A 27,726-nucleotide genomic window follows, 5' to 3' on the forward strand; every position below is an offset into this window, starting at 1 on the left:
CTGTCTGTATGGTCTGGCTATTATGGACCCAGAAGCTCAGGACAGTGCACCTGGATGACAGCTTTTGAGTTTTCTTTTAGAATGGTAAAGTGTTAGGATATCAGTAGTATCACTGTAGTGCTACAGCAGATGACCTCTTGAGACCCTATCAGCTTTATGAAGTTCTGTGAAGAAAAAGATTCAAATTACACACTCCCACAATTGTATTCCTTAATGTGAATATGAAAGGAATAATTTCAGGTGAATAAATGACTTTTTCAAATTCAATATATTGTCAGATGTTAGGCTAATCAGAGTCCTGAATATTCTTAAGATACCCAGAATCAGGTTAAGGAATTCTAGCAAACAGTACTAAGTATATAAGGCTCAAACAGTGTTTTGACTCTACACCCCAGTGAAAATACATACATATATAAAACAATACATGCGAACTATGAGCCTGAAGCAAAAAAGCAAACTTCACTATGATGAATGTGTATCGTCCCCTGAACTCTTATATCTAAAGTGTGTATTAACTTTGTTTCAAACTTCCTTTCTGGTTTCTCCTTAAATAATGCACTAGAAAAGGGAAAAGAGATGCTGAAATGTCTTAATAGTTTCTGCACCTAGAAAAAAATAAAGGTTGCCAAAACTGGATAAACTTGTGAAGCTCTGGAGTCCCAGTAAGTCCAGCAATTCCCTAAGTAACTTGAGATTTAAAAAAAAAAAAAAAAAAAAGCCTGTGGACATTTCATCATCATCATCATTGTCTCTGGACCCATTTCCTTTGATATTAACAACAACCAGTGTAAGCACTTTACATTATCCCTAAACTTTACAGCAAACCTACAAGTAGATGAGTTACTACACTATGGAGCTGTTTGTTTTGATTTTTTTAACCTCCCACTTTAAGAAGGAAGCTGAGGCCTGGAGAAGATAAACTTCTTCACAGTCTCATCTTTGGAAAATGGCAATCAAAATCTGAAGCCAGGTATCTCTGACTGCAATGCCGATGCTCGCAGAGGTGGTACAGGGATGGGAGTATAGGAGCTGGGTAAAAACAGTCTGGCCTAGAAACATGGCTCAGTGCCCACCCCTTTTCTCTGCTTTCTCCTCTTTCCCTTCCTTTACCATCTCTCCAGCAATATTTCTAAAAGGATGAAAAGCCCTCTATAGAATTTTCCTATGTTATTTTTTGCTATCTATATTTACTATCTCTATTAATAAGCACCTTCTTATGAGTCAAGACAAATATTAAACTTATATCTTCTATACTACCAGAATCCTACATTAAGATATGTTTTCCTCCACCCACCCAAACACAGAAACCAAGCACCTCAGAAATTAGAAGTTACTAAAATAATTTAATTGACTAGCTACATTAAATTGTATGCAATACAAAAAACCTGTGCAGTATAATTTATTTTGTTCATATTAAACAGAATGCTGATAAAAATATTTATTACTCTTAAAAGTATTTTGAATACTTAATCTATTGTTCAAGGATAATCACTTAAGATATATAATTATACAAATGAAGTAATTTAAATATAATGTCTAGTTAATATAATTTCTCAAAGATTTGTTCTTTATGTAGCTGACTATACCACAGTCATTTAAAGTTGTGTTTTCCATTCAAAGATTAATATTTTAAAGCCTTTTTTTAAAGGAAATTTTAAGTCCTACTGTGTTTTCAAAGGAAGAAAAGTATGTATGTTTTTTAATTTTTAAAAAGACTTTATTTATTTGTTTATTTATTTATTGGGAATCCAACATGGGGCTATATCCAGGACCCTGGGATTATGACCTGAGCCAAAGGCAGACACTTAACTGACTGAGCCACCCAGGCACCCCAGAAAAGTATAATGATTAATTCTTAGAATCTAGCTTTATTAGTACAACTTGAAAATTAGCAAATAGATTTAATATTAAACATAAGCGTAAATTGGACAGACTAAAGTCTTACCTAATTTGCAATTAATTTTTTTAAAAGCCCTTTGTTAATAATTTAGGTCTAAAGCCATCACCACATATTCCTGAAAACTGGTAATATCTATCACTTAAGAAGTCCTTTGGCCCAGTTAATCCCCAAAGGTAATGGAGCTTTTATAGAAGCTGAATGACTTTCTTTGGTGAATATTTTACCTATGGGTCACTAAAGTTCCTGAAATGGCTATCCTTTTTTTTTTTTTATCCTTATTCCAGAAATATAGCATATTTATAGTTGTTTTTAAAATAATCTCCTACCAGAAGCAGAAGTAGTATCCTCATTGTCATGCTTTTCATGCCATTCCATAGTCCTGTAATAGCTGAGCATAACTTCCCACAGTGCTTTGCACAGGTCAGCAAGGCATGGAATATAGCTGTCTGGTGTAACATGCTGAAGAAAATGAGAAAACCCAACTTTAAAAATTATCACAACTTGCAAAAAGGAAATCAATCCAGCATGTCATTTGTGTTAAGTACCTTTGACAATGTCTAAATTCTAGAAACCATGGGGATATTTTATAAATATTTCGTATCAATTAATAACATTTAAAAATAATGTTTTACATAACATGGCTATGAAACAATATGTAGTCTCAAATCTCCCTAATGAAAGTGAGTAGATTTTTTTCCTCTCTGTCCTTTGTATAAACTACCAGCTTATCATTCTGCCCTTTTTTCCCCACAGTTAGAGTGATGCCTCCATTCTATTTGGCAGGCTTTCTGTCTGTCATAACGGAGCATTTGCTTCATCATTTGAGATTCTGTAGCATTTCTTCCTTTTGTAATCAATCTACCACAACCAGTCATGTTGATAAAACACTGAAAGGCTAGTAAGACAGGTATATATTAAGCCCTCCCAAGTAAACAGCTAGTAGAAATAAGCTACATAGCAAATATAGCTATGGTGTGATTGATGCTTAAGATAGCACAGGTTGGTAGTGGTCCCCTCTCTTTCAAAACATTTTTTCTCTCCATAATGATCTTTCCCGCCTCTAAGTTCCATGTTTATTAAAACATTCATCAAGCAATTAATAAAAACATGAACTTGTATGGCTCAGTTCACTTTTGTGCAAGCATGTCAAATCTCTGAAACTCAACTAGGAGGTAGTAAAATAAAGGAGTTATTAAACTCTGGAGTCAGACTACCCAAGTTGGCTTCGTGCCAAGAATGGCAGAATGGTTCAATCTAACAAAATCTATTAATATAATTCACCATAGTAATAGTCTAACAAGAAAAACCAAATGATTATCCTAATAGAAGCTGGAATAAACTTTTTGACCAAATTCAACAGCTGTTCCTAATAATAACTTATAAAAAAATGGATGGATATTTCTTTAAGATAAGGAAACTAAGGCATACCCACTGTGGTCAGGAACAAGACAAGGATGCCCACTATCCCCACCACTATTTAACAATGTTCTGGAAGTATTAGCCAATGCAATTAGACTAGAGAAGAGAGGAAGAAGCAAATAAACTGGAAAAGAAGAAATCAAACTATTTCTATCTGCAAATGACATAATATATCTAGAATATAATTCTTAGAGAATCAATAATATAACTAACTCAGTAAAATAATTTAGTAAAGTAGGATATAAAATTAATGCAAAAAACAATAGCATTCATATATATAAATAACAATACACCCCTCATACCATACACAAGAATAAGCTCCAAATGGTAAGAGATCTAAATGCAAAAAATAAAACTATACTAGCACTAGAAGAAAACTTGAGTTAATTCGTTTCTCAACTTGATACAAGGAAAGGCTTTTTAACTATGACTCAAACTTTAGAGGTAGTAAAATGTAAAATCTGATATGTTTTAGTACATTAAAAAATAATTTACATGGCAAAACAAAACACCATAAGCAAAGTCAAAAGACATGACAAACCTGAAAAAATATTCACAACATATATCACAACAAAGAGTCAATATCCTGCATTTATAAAGAACTCTTAAAAGTTTTGGAGAAAAAGACCAAACATCCTATACAAGAATGGGAAGAAGTCACAAGCAAACTGTACAAATCGAGATACAAAAATGGCCATTAAACCTAAGAAAACATGTCCAACGTCACTCATTAATAGGGCAAATGTACATTAAAGCTACAATAAGACACAAATTCTCACTCATCAGATTGGTGGGAATTTTAAAGCTGACCATTAACAAAAATACTCTCCTTGACTTAGGCAAGATCTAGCCAAGATCCTCTAAGCTCTCTTCTCAGCCAGTCCTCATTCTTGGCCTATAAAGACTTGAACAAAACACTAACATAGTTTCTAACAGCTCAAGGCTGCATCCCTAGGCTGACCCTAGTCCCCGTTAAAGTGCCTCCCTGAGAAAACTCAAGCCTGCCAAAAGAATTTACTGTCTGTTCCAGCCAACACCTGAAGATAGGGCCCCCGTCTCCCAGCCTCTGAGGGAGAGAATGGGAGTCTAACTTAAGTAAGCCCCAGTTAGCAAACACAGATGGACTTCACAGGGACTAACCACCACTTCCTGTTCTCTGTAATTTTTCAATCCCTGACTCTGAGCCCCACCTCATCCTCCTCCCTTTAAAATGCCCAGTCACCTCTGTACAAATGGAAGTTGAGCCTCATTCACACCGGATTCTTTTCCCTATTTCGATAGCATGTTACTGGCTAAAATCTGTTCATACAACTTTAATATTTGGCTTTGTTTATCTTTGACACTCTATATATTCTGTTGTCAAGGCTGTGAAAAAGCACCCATTATCATACATTGCTGGTGGAAATGAAAAATGATACAACCCTATACGAGGGAATTTGGCATTGTTTAACAAAACTACATGTGTATATTCCCTTTGACCCAGGAATCCTACTTCTAGGAATTTATCCTGAAGATACAACTCAAACAATGCGAAACTATATATGCACAGGGTTATTCATTGTGAAGGATTATTTGTAACTGTGAAATACTGGAATCTATCTAAATGTCCAAACAGGAGACTGGCTGAATAAACTACTGTTCATACACACAAAAGAGTACTACACAACTATGAAAAATAATAAGCTGATACATGCATATTTACACTTTTTTAATTAAAAAAAATTTCTCCTGGTAACCATCTGTTTGTTCTCTATAGTTAAGAGTCTGTTTTTTGGTTTGTCTCTTTTTTTTAACTTTGTTCATTTGTTTTGTTTCTAAAAGTCCACATAAATTTTTTCTCTGACAGACATATTTCACTTAGCATTATATTCTCAAGCTCCATCCAGGATGGTAGGTAGGTAAGGGGATGGGTAAAATAGGTGAAGGGGATTAAGAGTACATTTATCTTGGGGGAGCCTGGGTGGCTCAGTCAGTTAAGCACCCGACTCTTTGGCTCAGGTCATGAGATTGAGCCTGCAATAGATTCTCTCTCCCTCTCCCTCTCCCCCCACCCCCCGTTCATGCTCTCTTGCTCTCAAAAAAAAAAAAAAAAGAAAAAAGAGTACACTTATCTTGATGAGTACCAAGTAATGTATTGAATTGTTGAATCACTATATTGTACATCTGAAACTAATAACACACTGCATGTTAACAATATTGGAATTAAAATTTTTTAAAAACTTCCCCTTCATGACATACATATATGAGAAAGGGAAAAATTTTAAATTATATGTATAATATATGTTATATGTACCATATATATATAATATATATATTTAAAATTATATATATATATATCATAAGAAATAGAAAAAATTCGATGCATATATCTGATATCACAAAAATAAACAGAGGGAAGATAAACAAGAAAACACTGAAGTTAGGTACCTTTACAAGGTGAGGTTGGGGACGAAATGAAAGAAATGTAAGAAGGGACACTTCTCTAAATATACCACATTGGCTATAAGTACGTATTCACAGAAGAATTAGAATGACCATCCAGATTTACACATGGCTTGCAGAGATTAATATAAAATATTTTTTCATACTTAAGCCATAATTTGGAGTAATTTCTTATGTTTACGTTTCATGTTTATTTTTGTAATTACCACCTTTACAATGAACCAGTCTTGAATTTTTTCCCTCCTTGGTTTATTTTTATCCCACCATTACATATCTCTTATAGCAGACACATGTAATAAAAACTTGATATTGATGCACAAGGTCAGGAAAAAGCTAAAAGCAGAGGGCAAAGAGAAGAAAAAAAATTACAAAAAAGTTCTGGGCTGTAACTCAGCAATCGTTCACCTGAATAAAGGTACTCTTTTACAAGTCAATTTTTTTTCACCTTCATAAACTCAACTTTACATAAGTTCATGCAAATAAATTTAATCTAATTATTTCCCAACATTCTTTCGGGTAGATAAAAGGAAGACAGTGTTAGTCTTATTTCTTCCCAAAGAAAAATTACAACTATACAAATAACTGTGTTATAGTTCACCAATTAATTTTTATTATACTTGTGACAGTTTAACAAACCAGAAAATTGAACCTTAGAACTACTACTACCTTCTATTTTCTACCCGGCCACAGTCTAGCTACATTATTTGCCTATTTATTTGAGGAAAAGGAGGTTCTTTACTATGTTACCTCTTGATGATTTGTTGAAATGTAATGGGTTTGGATGAGATACACAAAGATGTATATGTAAACTCTTTTCCAAAAAAAGTTGAAATTACTGAAGTTACAGCAAGTTTTTTCTCACCAAACGGATACAAGTGTAAATAATTCACAAATCTAGCTAAACCACTGCACATGCCTGAAAGTCTTCCAAAAGAACACAAATTGCATTATCTTCACAAATAAGACTATGATGTACTGAGCACCAGATAACAAGATGATTCTTGCCTAAATTTATATTCTAAAATAGAAACAAATGTAGAGATTCATTGTACTAAATACATATACAGTAAATAGTTTAAGGAAAGAGGGCAAGGTGGAATAGATAAAAAATATTGTTTTCAATACATTTAAGCCCAGATGTGTTAACTTCTGCAGATGAAGACCATACTGGCAATAAGTTAAAAGAGTCATTTCATTTTAAAACTGGACTCCAAAAACCACTTTCCTCTGTACCATGCAACCAACTGATGTCAACTCTCATAGCAACAAATGCTTCTCATGCTTTTAACACCTTATTACTAAAATCATTTGCAATTAGTGTTCTCTCATCAATTTACAAAAATCACCTCTAAATTTTAAGTAGAGAATCTTATCACATGGACATGGGTAAACCATAACTATAACAAAAGAAATTCAAAGAAACCAGCATATAAAACAAATAATTGCATAAGTAACCAAAAAATAAAAGGCCAAGAAGCGAATTTGAGTTTCTGAATTAACAGCCCATTGAAACTTCCACTCAGACATCTATTCTTTCTCACGCCAGCAGGGCATAATAGAAAGAGGCCTACAGAAGGAACTAGAAGCCCTGGGCCCAGCCTGCACTACTTCCGCAACATAGGGGTTACATGCCCTTACACAACAAAACCACTGGGGACTGAAGTTTCACCTTTCATAAAACAGTACTAGAGATTCCTGGATCTGCCTACCTCATTACAAGTTTAATCCACCCACTAATTACTAAATACCTAAAACTTCCATCTCAGTTCAAGTCCCAATTAAGGGACAATTCATTCAGGATAAGACCAGAAATACTAAGGCAGGGGACTGCCACAGTGTAATTCCAGTTCCATGTTTGTATCACCTATAAATAGTGATGAAAGTCTTGAATTGATCCATTTAGAAAATATTCACAGTGAGACACCCCAAAGTACTAAAACATGTCTTTAAATTCTATTTTAAAAATTAAGAATACATGGGAAATAGAAATTTAATTATCAAATATTTTTCTGTGTTCTAGGGCTATTCTCCATTGCCATTCTTTGTCTGAAAGCCAGTAGTGTCAACATATCCAGCAAAAGTTGTGAGGTGAGCGGAAAAGAAAAAAAGGAAAGTATTTTAGAAATGTCTCAAAAAACATGCAGAAAAGAAAGAATATTTTAAGTAATATAATTATTATATTATATTATAAGTAATATAAAAATTATAAAATTTTATAAAATAATATAAAATTTATAAAATTTATAAAAATTAATAAAAATTATAAAATTTATAAAATTAAAAATTTTATTAAAAATAAAATTAAAAATTTATTAAAATTTATAAAATTATAAAATATAAAAATTATAAAATTAATATAAAATATAAAATATTATAAGTAATATAAAAAATTATATTTTTTTAAAAATCCACAACCTCTATACAGATAACATACATGTCTAGTATCTCTGAGGATTATAAAAGGTAACAAATATTCTAAGGGGCAGGATTTAGAGAATATTCACAAATCTGGATGTTATAATGTAAAAAGCCCAACATAGCATTTCCACTATGCTTCACTATTCAAACATCAAAATATGCATCTTAATCAAATTTTGATTAACACTTTAAAAAATCCACAGATATGGGGCGCCTGGGTGGCACAGCAGTTAAGCGTCTGCCTTCGGCTCAGGGCGTGATCCCGGCGATCTGGGATCGAGCCCCACATCAGGCTCTTCCGCTATGGGCCTGCTTCTTCCTCTCCCACTCCCCCTGCTTGTGTTCCCTCTCTCACTGGCTGTCTCTATCTCTGTCAAATAAATAAATAAAATCTTAAAAAAAAAATCCACAGATATCTTATTTCATCATTGTCAGCTAAGAGTAACACTTTGCACCTTCCATTTCTGCTATTTATCTACCTCAACCAACCTACCTGCTAAAATAAAAAGGATGAAATTAGCTTAGTAAAACCAGCAACATCTCAGCCTTAATTATAAACAAACAAAAAGAATCTAGAGGCCATTTTCAAAGAACGTGAAATGAATATGAGCAGCCTTTCCCAATTTGAAGCACACAATGAAAAAAAATACCATCTCTTAAAAGTTGCTTAAGTGCAGAGCTAAGTGGTAAATATGAAAAAAGGAGACTTCTAGATTTAGCTTTTTAATTCTTATTAATTTGCTTTTATGCTTATCAGAAATCTCTATTACCAAATTCCTACACGAATTTCAGGAAGATGATTTTTAGATTACAACGTCAAAATAAAAATTCTTAGTAGTATCCTTAAGGTGTTTTTTGTTCTTGTTTCACTTTGATTTAGCACTCTAATCACATCCTGACAAACATAAAGGGAACAGATGTCTTGGCATCCTCACAGGGATCCAAAACTCCCAGCGCTGCCATCCCCCATCCCCAACTTCATACACACGCTGATAGATGGATTTCAAAAAACAACAAAGAGTTAGCAGTACCTTTAGATGAATGCTGTTAGCACTGTGAGCTCTATCACCAGAAACTGGTGGGGAGGACCACTGCTTGTCCGGGAGGCTTCAGGAAGTATGCTGCAGATCCAAACAGCACTAGGCCCAGGAGCCAAAAACACCTCTGGGGAGGCTGACCTCTGGACCTATATAAGTGGCTGGGCCAAGCAATTACAAGATCTCTCCAAGCTCTAATTACTTCTGTAAGGGCCAAGCTGTACAAAATATGAACATCTTCAGTACTTTCTAGCCATTGGAAGCCAGAGATGTGCACAGTATAGTGGAGTGGGTAGCACACGTTTGGGCTTGGGGCCCAACTTTGTGACTTACTTGGTCATGATGCTATAATACGGCTTCATTGATCTAAACACCCTTAGGGATAAAGCAAATAACCTACATTCTCTATGAAGCTTTAAACATTATGACTCGGGTGGCTGTGCGGCTCCGTCAGTTAAGCATCTGCCTTCAGCTCAGGTCATGATCCCAGGGTCCTGGGATCGAGCCCTATGTCGGGCTCCCTGATCAGCGGGGAGCCTGCTTCTCCCTCTCCTCCCCACTCATGCTCTCTGTCACTATTTCTGTCTCTCTTTCTCTCTCAAATAAGTGAATAAAATCTTTTAAAAAAAAATAAAATGAAAAAATAAACACTATGACTCTCCGAAGACAATACACATAAACTGTAGCAAAACTTTCCTCGTACCAAACTAGATTCACTCATTATTTAAAAACACAAACATAAAACAAGCAAAGCAGGTGTAATCAGAATTACATAATTTATCTTTTAAAGTTATAAATGATAAAATGCTGTGAACCCCTAAACTGAGATTATCACCAAAAAAGGGCAGTTTTTAAATGTAAAAGCACCTTCAAATTAAAAATAGGGTTTCTTGACAGGTCTCAAGAATGGCTCTCTACCAGTAAATTATTTTTTGTTTCTGCTGGCAGTCATGCCACGCTCTAAAGACAGGTTGGTTCTTCAACATTTACTCCCAACCCTCCACACCACACACACACACACACACACACACACACACACACACACACACACACACACACCTCCCAGCAGTCTACACTACACTGACAGGTTCTTAGACTTGGGTAGGCCAGGGGCTTTGCCATACCTGAGCCAGTTTCAAGTGACCAGGAAACCCCTCCGTTTCCAGCCAAAGAGGGAAGACTGGCTACCCAGAAAACTACAGCCCAAAGCATGCACTCCAGAGGCACTCAGTCCCAGAGAACACTGAAAACAACCAAATCTTCACATGGAGAATCCAGTTAAACCTACCCAGACAACCTACGGTTCCTTTCACCTGCCCTATGCTCTCCTCCTCTCCTGTCATTGTTCAGATTTCCTTACTACCCCCAAGACCCAGCAGCAGACAGTGTGCCTGCTGAAATCCAAGACCCTCAAAACTTGCAGCCTCCTCTTAACAATAAATAGTTTTGCCTTCCATAGATCCTTTAGATCAATATATATTCATATGTAAGAAAATATATGCATGGTGATGGTACAAATATGTGATAATAAATCTGACAGCTTTATTCTTTGTAATATTCTAAAAGTGACCTGAGGAAGCAACTCAAGTAAATGTATATAGTATTATTATTTGAATTGAAAACACCTCATTGAGCAAATGTTCAAATTTGTAGCTTCCAAGAAGAGAGAAAAGGTCTACTCACCTATCCAACAAGTCAACCAAATTAACCCCAATGATCAATTAAATGTCCCAGTTTAATTTCCTTCACATCCTAAATATGCCTGAGTGATAAACAACATAAATTATTCTTGATATGCTACCTTCTGGTATCTGACAATTAAGCTAATAAATACAAAATAATCAGCATTCATGTGTACAGGGAAAGGGATAAAAGCAGACATCACTGATGAGGAGTATAAATTGAAACACACTTTCTGGAGGGCAATTTTGGAAAAATGAACCAAGAGCCTTATAAATGCAAAGCCTCTGACAATGCAATTTCATTTCTCATCGCTTATCCTAAATAAAGATGTGTGCAAAGATTTAGCTTTAAGAATATTTACTACAGTGTTCATAATGACAAAAGCTAGAAATTAAATAAATATCTAAGAAGAGGAAACTGGTTAATTAATCCATAAGATCTTACACTGAAATACTGTCAAGCTATTAAAAGTTATGTGGGTAGCATATTTACTGAAATGAAAAATTATTTATAACATAGAAAGTGGGAAAAGTATTATGAAACTGTGTGTACAGCATAATCTTACTTTTAAAAACTATTTGCTTACATACACATTAAAAGAACCAGCTTTGCATGTATAAATATTAATTTTTATTTTCTTCTTTTTGCTTATGTATATTTTTCTACAATTAATGTTTTACTTGTAGGATTTCAAACGTATATTTTTAAGAGTAAACATTACGTTAATTAATGATTGCTTAATTCATGCAACTATTTATACAATCTACATTCCGTCTAACTCTATAAAGACTCTAAATAATGTAAGAACATATAAATACAGAACTAGTTTAAGTCAGAAAACAGTCAGCAAAAGGATAAGGAGGCAGTTCATTCTATAGAGAAGCAAAAACAAGATTGTTTGATGAGAGACAGTATATTCTTCATAACAAAAAATGCCCTGAGAATTTGGGACTAGAAACATGTTTTTGACTAAAAAGAGGAATTTGTCTTTAGGTTTCTATATGAACATCAAAATAAACTATATGTTCAACAGAGATCTTACTAAAGATATTTACTAAACCCCTGACACTGAATCCAGTATCAAGAGATATTACTTATAAGAATAAAAATGTTAAAGCCTAGAAGAATAGAACGTTAGACCAGCTGTCAGTTTGTCTTTCTATGATGTATGCACCTAAAGCATCTGTAAAAGTACATGGCACAGAAGTGCCTGGGTGGCTCAGTCAGCTGAGTGTCCAATTCTTTATTTCAGCTCAGGGCCTGATCTCAGGGTCGTGAGATCAAGCCCCAAGTCAGGCTCTGTGCTCTGCTCGGAGTCTGTTTGAGATTCTCTCCCTCTGCCCCTCCACTCCACAATCCCCCCCCTTCTAAAATAAATAAAATCTTAAAAAAAAAGAAGTACCTGGAACACAAAAGGTGTAAAATGTTGGTTTTCTTTCCCTCATACTTAACATAAATTTGAACTGTGTCAACACCATACCAATTAGAGACAAAGAGGGCAATCCAATTTACTCAAGAAATATTTATTAAACACCTCCAATGTGCCAGACTCTGAGAAAACATAAACTGAAATGATTTCAAAAAGTTTTTTCTAAAAAACTCCATTTTCCACCAAAGTTATTACTACATTATCAAGTTCATTTCAAAAACAGAACGCAAAACTCATTAAGCTCATTTGGAAATGAAAAACTGAAAAATGGGAAAACTTCAGCAAGCTTTAGCCAGCTCTATTATCATAAAATTAATCAATAACATCCTAATTAACATCTTAATATAAGCTTCCCAGGGAAATCCAACAGCCTGCCAAAGAAGGTTGTAAATTTTTTTTAAACCGATGCATACTTCATAAACTTTCAAATGACCTACAACAAGTTTCTCTGCAAGGTCATTAAATAAAGAGCATCCACTTGGTGTCTATAAATCTCTCCACAGACTGGTATCAACATGTAGGGGTACATCAACGTTCATGCAATCACAAACAAGGCTTAATTTTTTAAAGTAAATAAAATGACCACTAAGCCCCTTTACATTGGCCCTTTCTAGAAATGAATGAGGTTTAATTCTCATTTGAAAATTTTGCTAAGTATTAGTCATTTATTTGTGCTTCAAAATAATGTACACATTTTTAAAAGAGCCTAAATTACTTATCTAACAACTGTACGCCAAAACATTCAAGAAAAACAGGAAAACCAGACTGAAAGATATACTATAAAAAGAAAAATTGTGCTTCTAATTAAATCATTCAGAAAACATTGTTTAGTAAAGAAAGAAAAGTAAGTATATTCAATTACAAAATAATTTCAAAAAGCTCAAAACCAACTAAACTTTTAAACTCGGAGCAATGGCTGACAGGACACAAATGGCAGAAATGTCATAATGGGGTAGGATGCTGCCGCCCTTAAGAACTCTGAAGTTCTCGGTTTACCAGAGTAAATAGAAACAGAACACTAATTTTGCCCCGGATTTCTTTGTATCAAGAGATATCAAAAGATTTAGTTCAATTTCATTCTAGCCCATTTAGTAATAGACAGATATGAGTGGTTTAAAATAATACTATGAACAAGGGCAAGCAGATGATTAGACTCTTCATTTCCAATCCCTTTCCACTTAAAGGAAACACAATTGTTCCTGTTTATAGGAACTCCATCCCTCTCTCAACTCTGATGAGTATACTTTCATGTATTTCATTTTTTAATGTTATATTTAAACTCTATGATTAAGGACTTCCTTCAAAATATTGTTGTTATACAGAGAAAACCAATTGCCCAAATGCCTGAACTCTTTCTTCTCATTTCTAAAATCTATCGGTCAACACCTCACACATCTCCTGAGGGCTCTGCTGCTTCTTTCTTACCTGACGTTCCATTGCCACATACACTCTCCCACTAGCACATCCTCAGTAAGTATTCTCAGTTACTTTTAATCAGGGCTAAAATGATTCCCAAATGCTACATATTGAAAAATCAAGAACCTTACATTCATTCTACTACAAGACTCCTTCACAAATCATCTCCCTTGCCTGAGCTGTGCCATTCCAGATCCTTTATATGTGTTCTCACCAGGAAAACATATTGAAATTTCCTTTCATCAGTTTATTTATTAAATTTCTAAGGGTTGCTTCCATTTTTCCTCTCCTGAGCTAATCAGCTTCATTCATAGAACTCAGTTACTAAAAGGTCACATCTTTTCATTAAACTAATAAATAAACAAATCTGATGAGAAATAATTTCTTCCTAATCTTCCCTGGCTTAAACAGGTCAAATAGAATTCGATATTATAAAACAAATTAAAACTTAGGTTTCAAAGAGATAGCCACATCCCTGTGTGCCTGTGGCAGCACTGACTTAAATACTTCTAAGAGGCCTGGGGTAATTTCTGAACTTTAATTTTTTTATTGAGAATTGTGCCAAAGAAAATGGGCCATCTTAAAATGCATCCCATGCTTCACCTCGTTATTCAGCAAGCCTAAGCCTGTTCTCTCAACATAAAGAGCCCACCATACCTAATTCTGTTAAATCCTTTCCTCAAACGAAATTCCTCCATGAAGCCATCATCAACGTTTGCTACTATTCTCACCACTTCAAAACTCCTTCAACGAATGTTTTAGCACAGCTTGACTATAAACCAGAAGTGTATAACTGCACTGGGTGAATAATAACACATGTGCCGGCTGTTCTGGGTGGGAGGGTTCTATGACTAAGCTCTAGTATACCAATAACTCATTTATTTCCTTAATTTAATTATATATACCTCACTACTATCACACAGAGATGGATAATTTTATAAAGAATTACCAGATGTTTCTTGTAGTAATTTTAACAAGCATTAACTCAAAATCAAGAAAGATAAACCCTTTGTTATCTGATAATTTAAGTATACATACAGCTACTTCAAAAGTTAGCTTTAAGGAAAAAAGTGAAAGAAACTCTCCCCCCAAAAAAACCTATGGTAAACACTTTAAGCACAAATTTTTGTTCATAAACATTTATAAGTACAACTTTCAGCATAGTATTACATAAATGTACAGAAGATTTTCTCAAGATCCAGGAGCACAAATATGTCTTTGACTTTCAAAAACATATAAAAGTTTAATGGTAACAAAGTACACTATGCACATACACAAACACACACCGGATTTAACCAAAGTAGATTGAAGGACAAAAGCCTAATTTTTAAAAAATGTTTGTTTTAATTATTAAAAGTTATTTTTCTGCTGTAATAGAGAAATCACTAACTTGTAATAAATTCCTTCACCATTTAAATCATCTTCTTCATGACAGCAACACTAATAGTATCAAAAAATGAAATTGACTGCTTATATATTTAATTTAAAAAATATACTATCAACCTAAGAAAATATATGAATAAGGACAACAACACATTTCAAAATCACTGAAATTTAACAAATGATGGCTGTACTTAAAACTGGATATTCAAAAATAAAATTATGCAACTATATCGCACTTTAATAATCATTAAATTTGTGAAAGAGTCCTCATGATTTATGAAATGATTTTAAAAAGACATTTTTTAGCTATATTAACAAACATCCACTGTCATTATTAACTTAATCCTTCATCTATCATATATAATCACATTATCCTGAAATATTTATTATAACTCAAGAAAGATTTCTCCAGATCCCAATGAACATATATAACCTGCACTTCTGACAAACTCACTAAAGAATGAAGGTTAGCTTAATTTTATACTAATTCCTGGACATAATTACAGTAGAGAATACATATCCACTTTCTAGAACTGTTATTTTCTGAGTTGATGTTACAAATAATTCAAGAATGTCTCCAGTGAGAGACACAGAACATTCTTGAGCCAGAATTAAAGAGACCAAGGTCAACAATGACCTCCACATTGTCAAATCAAGTGGTCAATTCAGTAATATCACCATATGCAGACTCTCAGAAGCATCTGACATAGGTTTACAGTCAATTCTTCTTGAAATACTCCCTTCCATAGGCTGTTCCACCATCTCCTAGTTTTTCCCCCATCAGCTCGCTGCTCTCTCTCTGGCCCTTCTCCTGGCCTCTACTCCTTACCAAATCCCTGAATGTCACAAGGCCCAAGGGCCCCTCTATCTACACTCCTTTCCCCAGTCTTCTTATCAAGTATCATGGCTTTAAGTACAATTAGATTCTGATGACTCTATCACTTCAGCTCTCATCTCCATAAGTTCTCTTATCCAACTGCCTCCTCAACCAGCCCCCTTGAATGTTAACAGTTATCAAACAGAATTCATGCCTCTCACTACATATCAGTCTTCCTTGTAAACACAAATGACACCACTCACTGTTCCCCCAGTTGTTCATCATTCTCTTTTCCTCACACCCTACATTAATCCATCAACAGGACCAATTCTAAAACAGAGCCCAACTCAGTTCACTTCTCCCCTGTGGTTATATTACCTACAGACCTCTGTTTCTTTAAGAATGAAAAGAAATTGGTTACAAACCTGACAGAAACAGCATTTATACACACAGAAAGACTGACTGAAAGTGTATACAGGAAACCAGCTAAGATGATTGCTTAGAAGAACCTTAGATGCAATCACAGAAGAGAATTAAGAGCCTGAGAAAAAAGGGTAAAAGAAGCTATGACAGAGTAAAGAGTCCATTTAGAAGCAACTGCACTCCATCAATCTGTACCATCTCATCAACCTTTACCATTTGTGTGACTGAATCTTCCATTATGAGAAAAAGAACAATATGAGAGAAAAAATAGCTTTGGCAAACATATTTCTTTCTAGGTCAGTAGGATCTTCAAATAATAGATGCAATGAAAAAGAATATGAATTTAAAAACTAAAAGAGAGGCAATATGAATAGCATTAAGTTACTACATACTGTACAGAGATCCTTATATTGCAGCTTTTGGAATTTTGTATCTGTGTTTCCTGAACATAGTTCCACATAACCAAGAACAACTTGAAACACAGTATTATGAATGGCTTGAGTGAAGTGCATGTGAAGTTGATCCATTGCTGTCTGTGGAAAGAAAAAAAACATACAACATAATTTCATGTTATTAAAATAAATAAATTTCAAAGGATTTGAAAACAGGAAAAATCTTTACCAACTACAGATACATTAAAAAGTCACTATTATTCATAAAATTTTAATTGTACTGTTATTTGCAAATAACCCTTCAAATAACCAAAACATCATATCCCTAAAAATAAATCTGAATCGTGAACACTGCTCTGTTGCTTCGTATTTATGATTGGTATCCATCCTGCTCTTTTTTAGACATGTCATGTATAATCACACCTTTGAATCCCTTACATTGTTCAGGATGTTTCTCAATGGTCACCTTCTCAGAGAACCCCTTCCTGACTACCCTGTATAAATCAGTACCTTCCATGACTCTATCTACTTACCCAGATATACAATTCTTTATGGCACTTGTTACAACCCAACACCCCGTCCATTTATTTCTTTAATGTTAGCTTCCCTTACTAGAAGATAGATGAGGGCCCGTATCGAGGTGCCTGGAGCAATGCGCACAGTGGGGGCTACTAAATATTTAATGAGTAAAAGAATTAGTCTAATGAGAATAATTAGAAGTTATAATCATATTTTCAAAGATCTTTAAAATTGTCCAAAATTGCCAAGTGTCTATCATCATGTAATTTCTCCTTGGCAGCTTAAGGTGCAAATTAATTAAGTATAGTAGACAACCAAATTTCTTTATTTAGACTTTAAAATGTAAACAGATTCAATGGTTTGGTAAATTCTTAGATCTCCTTCTAAGAGAAGAGACTATTTAAGGGAAGAAAACATTTACATCTACCACATTTAGCTGTTTTATAGATGAATGTATAATCCTGTACCTACGGAAGGTACAACTAACTTTCAAACAATTACCCTTGCTGCAAATTTTTCAAGGAAGCGTTTGAGCAGTAAGAGAATGTAAAGCCACGCAACGTGGGAGTAGCGAGGTCATTCAGAGAGCAAGAGAATCCTTTGAAAAATCTGATAAATGAAATGGAGCTGCTTTATAGATAAACATACACACTACACAAAAGTTTACATACCACTTCCAGGGAAACAAATTAAGAAGTTTTCATTCAGGACCAAGAACTGAGGTAAAAGACTACACAACCCCTCCAATGGAATTATCTTTTATAACACTTTTTTAAAGAAAAACTACATAAAATTGTGAAAATATTAAACCTGACAAACACTTCATAGCTCAAAACAAACTTCTGTCATGTTTTAATCACACTCCATATGCTCAGACTATAGGAACCTATGTTAATATGGCATAAAAATTTACTTTGTTTAATGAAACATTTTAAGGACAGGACATTAGTAATATTCAGGCTTGAGCATTCATAAGGATCAACAGATTCCTGTTTAAGAAAAAAGCAAACATTCTTTCAAAACCAACCTGTGTTTTTCCAAGAAGTCGATAAGCTTGCTGAACCTTGGTGTAATGGTTAATATCAAAATTCTTGCAGATTTTGGAAAGAGCTACATCCAACTGTTCCTATGGAATTAAAACAAGAGGCAAGAAGCAATTAAGGAATTAAGTTTTCAAGGCAATGATAAGAAAGTACTAAGACTAATTTTTCATTTTTAATTAATATCTAAAGATATTTACTATCACACTAGATTTAGGAGTCAAAAACAAATTTAAATAAAAATATAAATAGATTGTAATTCTCATGTATTACCAACTATAATCAAGTTTACTAAGATGTCATTAAAATAGGAGTAATCTAAAGACCCATGCCTAGTGTTTCAAGGGACACAAAATAAGCATAAGAGTTACTAAAAGAATTTTATTTTTTATTTTTAGGTTACATTTCCTCAAGCACCTGCTAAAATCTTACAATTACATGAACTGAATTTGTAGGACTATTAAAATATAATAACAGTCCTTCTACAATCACTGAAAAGTAATTCTCAACAAAACTACGTTGACCTTAAAAGGACATACCTCAAGATATGTACTTTTATATCTAAATGCGCCCCCTTTGTTTAAGGATTTCTATTTCAATGATTTCATTTCAAAATAAAATGATTCTCTACATAAGTACAGAATAATATTGCATATTGAGAGTGAAGAAATACTGAGCTTTCAAAAGTAAGTCCTCAATATTCAAGTGATTGTTTACTTAAAGGATTTTCAAAGTATCATCTTTATGTTTATCAAATCAACAGAATAATATTGCATGTTGAGAGTGAAGAAATACTGAGCTTTCAAAAGTAAGTCCTCAATATTCAAGTGATTGTTTACTTAAAGGATTTTCAAAGTATCATCTTTATGTTTATCAAATAAACATAAACATGTTTAACAAATAAACATGCCACTCTTCCAATTGGTAAATAATTGCATTTATGATGTAAATCTACTTTCACAAAAGGTTGTTTGAAAGTCCAGCCTCAATTTTTGTTAAGTACTCTCATCAGAAAAATGATAAACTAAAATACCAGAAAATAACAATTCTTATTACATTTATTAAAATGAATACCCTGCTTTGCAAAGATTGCCAAGAGATGAACTCTGAATAAATCTAGGAGGAAAAGTAATACTGCATGCTCATAATGACGTATCTTTTCCTTTCCATTTCTACGTTTTCAATGAACTGTATGAAATATTAGAAGGTTTAGGAATTTAGGAGGGCTCATCAGCCAATAATTATTCTTATTTAAATCAACTCACTGAACTAAAAAAGTTAATAATCAAAAAATAATTAATACATGGTAAATATTTTGGCTATAATTTACATGAAAACATATCTATGACTAACAGTTTTGGGATTTTTCTAGATATGGTTGTTTTCAGGTACAAAATACCATTTTCAGATCCCATAACTCCAAAAGTATTATTGAGTTTACAAGAAGATGAACATTAACTCGACCATGCACAGATATCCCAAATAAAAGAAAAACAATAAAGTGCTGTGACCTAGAACACTGGTAATAACACAAAAATCAAAACATAAGATGCATATGTACTATTCAAAAACCTCTGAGAAGAGAAAACCACTTAACTTACGATGTAATCCTTACCTCAATTTGTTCCAAAGTATCTTGAAGCTTTGAATTCAATTCACTATCAAATAAAACAGAGTTATATGTGACTCTCTAAAAGAGACAAAGTGCTCAATAAATACACTCTAGCTGAATAAATAATTCATAAATTCACAGACAAATAGTATAAGTGATAATATATGCTGATTCTACAGACAGTGCAATAAAGCAAGAAAAATAAAAAGAAAAGAATTAAAAAAGAATAAAAGAGTCATAACTGGCAGCAACAGAATTGTATAGATAAAAACTCCTAACGAATCGATAGACAAAAACTAAGAATTCAAGAATTCCAAATTGATAGCAAGTTTTAAAGATTAAAAAGTATAATATAGATAAAAAGTAAAATTTCAAAAGTAAAATCAATTTCCTATATACCAAGAACAAAGAATTAGACAATGAAAATTTTTAAAATACCATTTCAAAAAACCAAATACCTAGGAATAAATCTAAAAAAAAATAAACAATACAAAACTGAGCTAAAATAAAGAAGACTGAAATACTGTGGAAACAAAGTATAACTTTCAATATCATTAGGATATCAGTTCTCACCAAAATGATCTAAAATAACTGAAATTTTAATTAAAACTTCAGCAGGTTTTTCTTTCTGTGTATGTATGGAAACTGTCAAGCTGCTTCTAAAACTTATGTGGAAATTCAAATGATTAATAATAGGCAGGAATATCTTGAAGAACAATGTTGGAGGACATTTACTAAAATTAAGGTAAAGGTAATAAAGTCACAGCAATAAGATAGTGTAGTACAAACAGAAGAATACATAAACGGATCAACAGAAAAAGAATAAAACTAAAGGGCAAAAGGCTTGAACAGATACTTGACAAAGGAGATGCCTAATTGGCCAATTGACATAAAATAGGCACTCCAAGTAGGCATTCAGGAAATGCAAATTGAAACTACAATAAGAACATAACAACCAGAATGGTTAAAAATATTTTTTAAAGGTTAAAAAAAAATGACAACAAATGTTGGCAAGGATGCAGAACAAATGGAACACTGAATTCAATGTTGGAGGAAATTGATAAACCTCTTTGAAAAACTGTAACATCTACTGAAACTCAACATACATTTACTCTATATTCCAGGAGTCCTAGATACATATCTTACAGAAATGCTTAAACAACCTTTGCAGCATTACTTGTAACAGGCAAAATTTAAGGCAACACAATTGTCTATGAATAATTAAATGGATAAAGTGTGATATATTTATATGATGAAATACTACAGCAATGAAAATATATCACCTGAATCTCAAAAACAAATTGACAAAAGAAGTCCACTATATAGGAATCACTACATGATAACATTTATATTAAGTTCAAACCTGGCAAAACTAACCTTAGTGACAGAAGTTAGAACACTGGTTAGGTTACCTTGGGAGAATAAGGACTGAGATTGGGTATGAAGGAAGCTTCTGAGTTAACAGAAATGTTCTATTTGCATTTCTGGGATGTAACTACACAACTATGTTCACTTTGTAAAAATATATTTACTATACACTTAGGATATGTAGTTGAATCTGATTTTCTTCAATTTTCCCTGGGTCAGTTAAAAAAAATTAAAAACCAGAAGTGACATTACTTAAATTATAGTATTCCATTACTGAAAACGATCTGTGATATCTAACAAAATAAATACAAGCATAGAGAAAATATTTTAACAAAAAAAATTAAGGCAAACTAAAATAAAATAGAACAAGTGAAAGGTATAATTATACAAGATATTTTTTACAACTGTTATCTGTCATGAACTTGACTCTCAAGGTCCTAGCAGCCAAAACAAATAGGGAGGGTCCAAGTACACAATTTAGTGTCCATAATATGAAAACATACCAGCACTCAAGGGAAAAACAAAACAAAAAAACCAATGGGAGAAAATTTTACCAGAGTCCTGAAAAAGGGAACAATGACCTTTTATCTCCTAAGGTACAACAGTCTTGACAATAGCCTTACAAAATATATAATGGAGTCACGGATTCCTTGCATTTGCTTCTTACAGAAACTTTTAATGCAAGCTGAGGAAATAACACCAGAGTGATGAGATATATATAGATACAGATATAGATACATGGATATAAAGCAATGTATCAGAAAAGTAAAGCCAGTAATACAAGTACCCATTTTTTGATGGTCTCAGGGATAAATGTCCAAACATATGGAGGAATTAGACAATTTGCTACAAATACTACTTGTCATAAGCACACTTTTCATTAAAGTTGAGAACTGGAGATTACTCTAGTAAAAACTGAGAGTGAGCAAAACTATGTACTTTGACAATCAACAATACAGAGTTGATATCTTATTGGAAAAATTAAGGTCTCTAACCAGGACTTACGCCTGAAAAACATCCACAGCCACAGACATGGGTTAAGGGAATACTTGTAGGAAGGACTGAGATTTTCCTTAAAAAAAAAAAAATAAATAATAATAATAATTCTGGGAAAACTTCTGTTCAAACAATAAATGAATGAATGAATGAATGAATGAATGAATGAATGAAAATGAGACTTAAAGGCCCCAAAATAATACACCAAAAATGATGGTCATGATAAGTACCCTAGTACTTAGAAATAATAAGTTCCTCAGCTCCACACCCTCACCCTCAAATCAGTATCTTCTCCTGCAATTGTTCTTTCTCCCACATTCTCTCTCTTTTGATTCATATCACCACCACCCATTCAATCTAAGCTGGAAATCTCTAGGTCATCTTTGATTCTTCCCTCTCTTCTTGTGTTAACTGAAGTGAATACTGACAATTTTACCATTTCAGTTATTTCTCATACTCACCTATGCTTCTCCTTTCTCAATTGTGTGTCCTAACTCAAGCATTACCACCTTTTGCTTGAATTATCTTAATGGTCTCCTAATGGATCTCTGCACACAACACCCACACCCATCCTTCAATCTGTCATCCATTTATTTGACAAACACCATCAACCTACCATATACCAAACATTGTACAACATCCTCCAAAAAGCTCTCAGGGATAGTTCTGAGCAGGGGTCTCAGTATTCTGTTTGACCCAGCAGACACAGTTTTTCCTCTAGCTTCTATGTGAAAGGCTTCAGGAAAAGCCAGATCAGTCCTGTAGGCCTGACCATTTCCTGCTATCTCACATCTGGCAGCTTCGTGTAAGTTACCTGCCTATCTCCACAAACATCTGAGTTTGCAGCTCCTAATTAAAGCAGAAATAAATTCATATTAATCCACTGCTTTAAAATCTTTGGTGGCTCCCCCAATAAACCAAAGATAAGCCCCAAATTAGTATGGCGTGTAAAATTCTTAACAATGACATGAAAAATGAACTTCCCCTTCACTTTTCAGTGCCTACATTTTAGTCATGTGGACTACGGGCAATTCCCCTAAGAACCCCAGACCTTCACACCTTCTGTTCTTCTATATAATGTTCATGAGAACTAGAACATACATTCTCCTTTTCTCACTCACAAATGTCCATCCGTCTTTCCAGGCCCATCCTAATGTCATCTTTTCTGGGAAGTCTTCCCCTGTAGACTGTTCTGCTCAGTTTCACAATGCTCTGTTTCTAGAATCCCACATGATAGAAGCGAGTATCTGTGACTGTACCCCTAATCAGAGACTTATTCTCCAGGACTCCCCAGGACTAACTAAACTCACTGCCTGACTCACTGGTCAAATTTGTGATTCGAAGAAAAAGGGTGAAATTTCCCCATCACATTCCTTTAGCCCCTATTTTCTACCTCAATAAATAAAACTCAGAGATAGAAAAAGAGAAAGGAGCATCTTTTAGAAGAAAAAGAACTGCATTGAACTCTGGGTCTACAGGTGCCTTAGCAAGAGGAAAAGAGAGATAAGCAGAACTAAAGCAGTTCCACTCCTCTATCATATAGGACTGAGAAGTTCACCTAAGGCTGAAGATACAGATACAGATACAGAAAGGCAAGAATATCTGGAATGATAACTAGGTTAGAACTGGTAAGCATATTCTTACAGGTAGTATTTTGAGTTTGGTGGAAAAAGAAATACATTTAAGCTCATTCGCAGTTGAGAGTAATGATTTCTTCAACTCCTCAAATGGAAAAAACGGGCTTTAGTGTTTATAAAATTATCACAAATCTGGATGGTTTTACTGCTTTTATTATTTATGACTAAAATGACTCTAGATCCATGTGTTAAGAGTTAATGTAAACATAGTAATGTAAATAGTATGTATAATATTTTAAATATAATATCTATAAATCAAACATTTTGGCTTTCAAAGGGCACCTGCGTGGCTCAGTTGGTTAAGCATCTGACTCTTGATCCTGGCTAGGTTGTAAGACCAAGCACTGTGTCGGACCCCATGCTGGGTGTGGAGCCTGCTTAAGATTCTCTCTCTCCTTCTCCCACTGCCCCTCCCCCACCTCTCTCTCCCTCCTTAAAAAAAAATGCTTTTGAAATCTACAACTGCATTTTGACAATAATTTAGTACTAATTGAAAATACATATATAACAATTATGTGAGTAAGGAGTGTATATATTAACTGTACAGCCTTCAAAGAAATCTTTAGCCATCATTTAGAAACACGAATTCAAGTCATTTCAGTCAATTAATCAAAGTATGCTAAAAGGATCTACACATAAACATTTGGATAAATAAAAGCTACATTATGGTAAAAAAAAAAAAATTACCAGTTCTAAGATGCAAGGCTAAAAGCTATTAAAGGCTATCTGCAAGCTGAATAAAATCAAGCAAACAATTCTGGAGGGCATTTTTAACATCACTACAGAAAATATTAAATATAACATATCCATAAATAACTAATATTGTTCTTTTAAATAGCTGATCTAGGACATATACGCTCATAAAATGAGTCCTGGAAAGGTTGCATATAAATCAGAATTTTGTAACAATTTGACCATACAGAAAAGCAACATGGTACAGAGGTAATTAGCATCTTAACGCTCTTTCCCTGGTCTGTTGTTAATGAGTCATGTGATTTAAGTCTCTTAATATTCCCGGGCATCAGAAGTGTGCTAGATCCAAAAGGCTGTCTCCCACTCTTAAGTTTCAAGATCCTATTACAGGCTAAGTATCAGTTACCCAATTACTGCATCTTTGTATATGATTCAGAAGAGTGCTAAAACTTATAAAATTAGCTAAAGTAAAATTTATACTTCCAAGTTTATACTTTTATGTCCATTGACCCTGGATATTCCAGGTACTTAGATCAGAGATCTATTCCAGTGGTTTCAATCTAGTCACAGCTGGCACAGAGTTTATTAACATTCTTCAGAGCAAACCTGACTTTCAAATACTTTGAAGCTAAACCAACAATGGTGAGATACCATGAAGTGTCCACATGGTCCTTCAAACCATGTACAGACCGTGAAAGAACTCCTAAGATCACAGTGAATCTACTCTATTCAGAATAGAACCACTCTGTCTTCACTCTGTTCAGAAATCAGAGTCCACTACTAAGAATACTACAGATGTTCAAAACATTTCCAAACATTATGAATTCTAAATCTAGAGCAAATATCAGGCCCAGGAGCCAAATTTAGCCAACAGCCTATGTTTCTAAATAAAGTTTTATTGGAACACAGCCACGTGAACTTATTCACATATTATCTACGGCTGCTTTCAGGCCACAAGGGCAGAGCTGAACAGTTGCAAGTGAGACCTTATGGCCCACAAGCTTAAAATATTTATTATCTGGCTCTTTAATGACAAAGTTTGCCCACCCTGTGCTTAAGTTCAGCAGACCTTTCAGATGGTCAACTGATCTAAGTTAAAATGAAAATATTTACGTGTGTGTGTGCATGTCTGTTTACATGTATATTGAATGTTTTAAGTACAATTGTATAGCCGTACTTCATTTACTCATTTCTGATTTAGACCCAAAATCTTCTCATTTGAGTGGAGCTTTAACTTCTTGGTTTTATATAAGCCAAATCATACATAAATTGTCAATAATTTCAAGTTTCAGTTTCTCTATGATAAGGTAGGAACTTAAAGAGAAATGCAAAACAATTCAAATGCCAAATCACATTTAGTTCCCTTATGTCCCCCAATTTTTATGAGTTGTCTCACCTACTTTCATAAACCTGTTTCATTATTTACTTAAACAACATAAATACAGTAACAAACACAACTGGTAGAAACAGGTTTAGGGAAAAAAATACAATTAACTCAGCTACTGGAGCAGATGAATAAAAATCGGCCTCCTCGCCATGAGCTTCCGCTGTATATAACAGTTATTACATTATCAGACAGTATAGTGTAGTAGTGGTTAAGAGCAACAAGCTCTGCATTCCAGGAGACCGAAGTTTAAATCCTGACTCTGCCACTTATTTTACAAAGCATCAATTTCCTCTTCTATAAAATAGAGATGATAATAATGTCTCTGTGTAATGTTCTGTCAATACCAAATAAGAAAAGGCAAGGGAAATGATTAGCACAGTGCTTGACACACAGAAAAGTCCAAAAAATGTTAAATATTATCACAACCATTGTCGCTATGACCACCATCATGATTCAATTTATAAAAGCTAAAATATGAAGCTTTAGTGAAAAAAACCTTATTAAAGTCTAATTTAGAGTTACTGTACAGTCAATGCTGTCAAAGCTAACAATGCCTAGCTTCTATTCACATTCTTATGCATGTCAATATTTCTATTCCTGTAGGGGTATAAGAAGCAAGCCATTCACAGCATGAACATTTCTGATGGTCTTTTGTTTATGTACTCTGTGTTCTTAACTGGCATATTATCCCACAGTCCTGCCTGTTAACTGCCTGTTATTATAAGCTCCTAGAGAACAAACACATTTCAAAAGCTCTTGGTATAAGAAGTAACACAGCATCTCATGCAGACAAGGATTAAATACTACTTCATTCTTGTCTTATCATCTAGGAGTAAAGAATCTGATACAGATGACTTTCCTACACAACTACTGTAGGAAATTTTAGAACAACAATTAAAAAGAGAAAAATCTTTAAAGTTTCTCAAAAAAAAAAAAAAGGCATTATTTATGAGAATGAGAACAGCATCTGACCCTGTCCTATAAACAGAAGGCCAGAAGACAACTGAACAATGCATTCCATTTTCTAAAAAAAAAATAATTTTCTTTCAATCACGGGTGTGGACTAAATCAACATCATTTCAAAATCTGAAAATTGATTTCCCACATATTCCATATTAGAAAAAATTCTCAAAGGGATAACTGTAACAAAACTATAACAAAACAAAACAGAGGAACATATAAAAAAAGAAACATTATAGAAATGGTAGCAGTTGAGTAGGACCTAAAAAAGGTGAAAAATGTTCAACAAATAAAAAAAAACACCAATGGATTTTGATTTTCATGTAGAGACAAAGGATTACTTTTCATTTTTTATAAGTTCAATAACTCTACTTAGTCCTACAGATAATATTTATATAATCACTACACAGTAAATACAATTTCTATTAGGTTAATTTTTCTAGAAGTAACCTATGGAGAAAACACAGATTTAATTATAGCTGCAAAAAGAATATAAATGTTACGAACTTGACCAAGTAAAAATAACAGTTTCACTAACATATCCTGGAAGACAGAGAAGAAAAGTAAAAGAAAGTATACCAAATTCTATCTTTTATTGATATTTTCATAGGAGGAGTAAACAGTCAGAGAATCAACAACTATCTACAGTGATGAATCAGGAAAAAGATATTTTAACACAGTATTTTAAATTACAATGAAATCTACTGGAAAAAAAAAACTAATAAGCTATAAAAATGGTTTATTCCAGGGAGTAG

The 27,726-nt window shown here is 33.7% G+C and overlaps 1 protein-coding gene across 4 annotated transcripts in view; it reads right to left on the minus strand.

Moving 5' to 3' along the window:
• Positions 1-27,726, minus strand: part of VPS50 (VPS50 subunit of EARP/GARPII complex) — a 239,281-nt gene that overhangs the window by 181,710 nt on the left and 29,845 nt on the right. For all 4 annotated transcript variants that reach the window (XR_006778775.2, XM_087861076.1, XM_087861075.1 and 1 more), the window contains 4 exons: positions 19,934-19,976; positions 18,306-18,404; positions 16,760-16,900; positions 2,227-2,359 (listed from right to left, as the gene is read on the minus strand). Coding sequence is in view for 3 of the 4 variants with exons in the window: in XM_087861076.1 (XP_087717202.1) it covers positions 2,227-2,359; positions 16,760-16,900; positions 18,306-18,404; positions 19,934-19,976 (416 nt within the window). In the remaining variant the exon portion in view is untranslated. The remainder of the gene's footprint in view (positions 1-2,226; positions 2,360-16,759; positions 16,901-18,305; positions 18,405-19,933; positions 19,977-27,726) is intronic.

Source organism: Ursus americanus, chromosome 3, assembly GCF_024610735.1.
Source record: "Ursus americanus isolate L20-20 chromosome 3, mUrsAme1.1.p, whole genome shotgun sequence".
NCBI lineage: Eukaryota > Metazoa > Chordata > Mammalia > Carnivora > Ursidae > Ursus > Ursus americanus.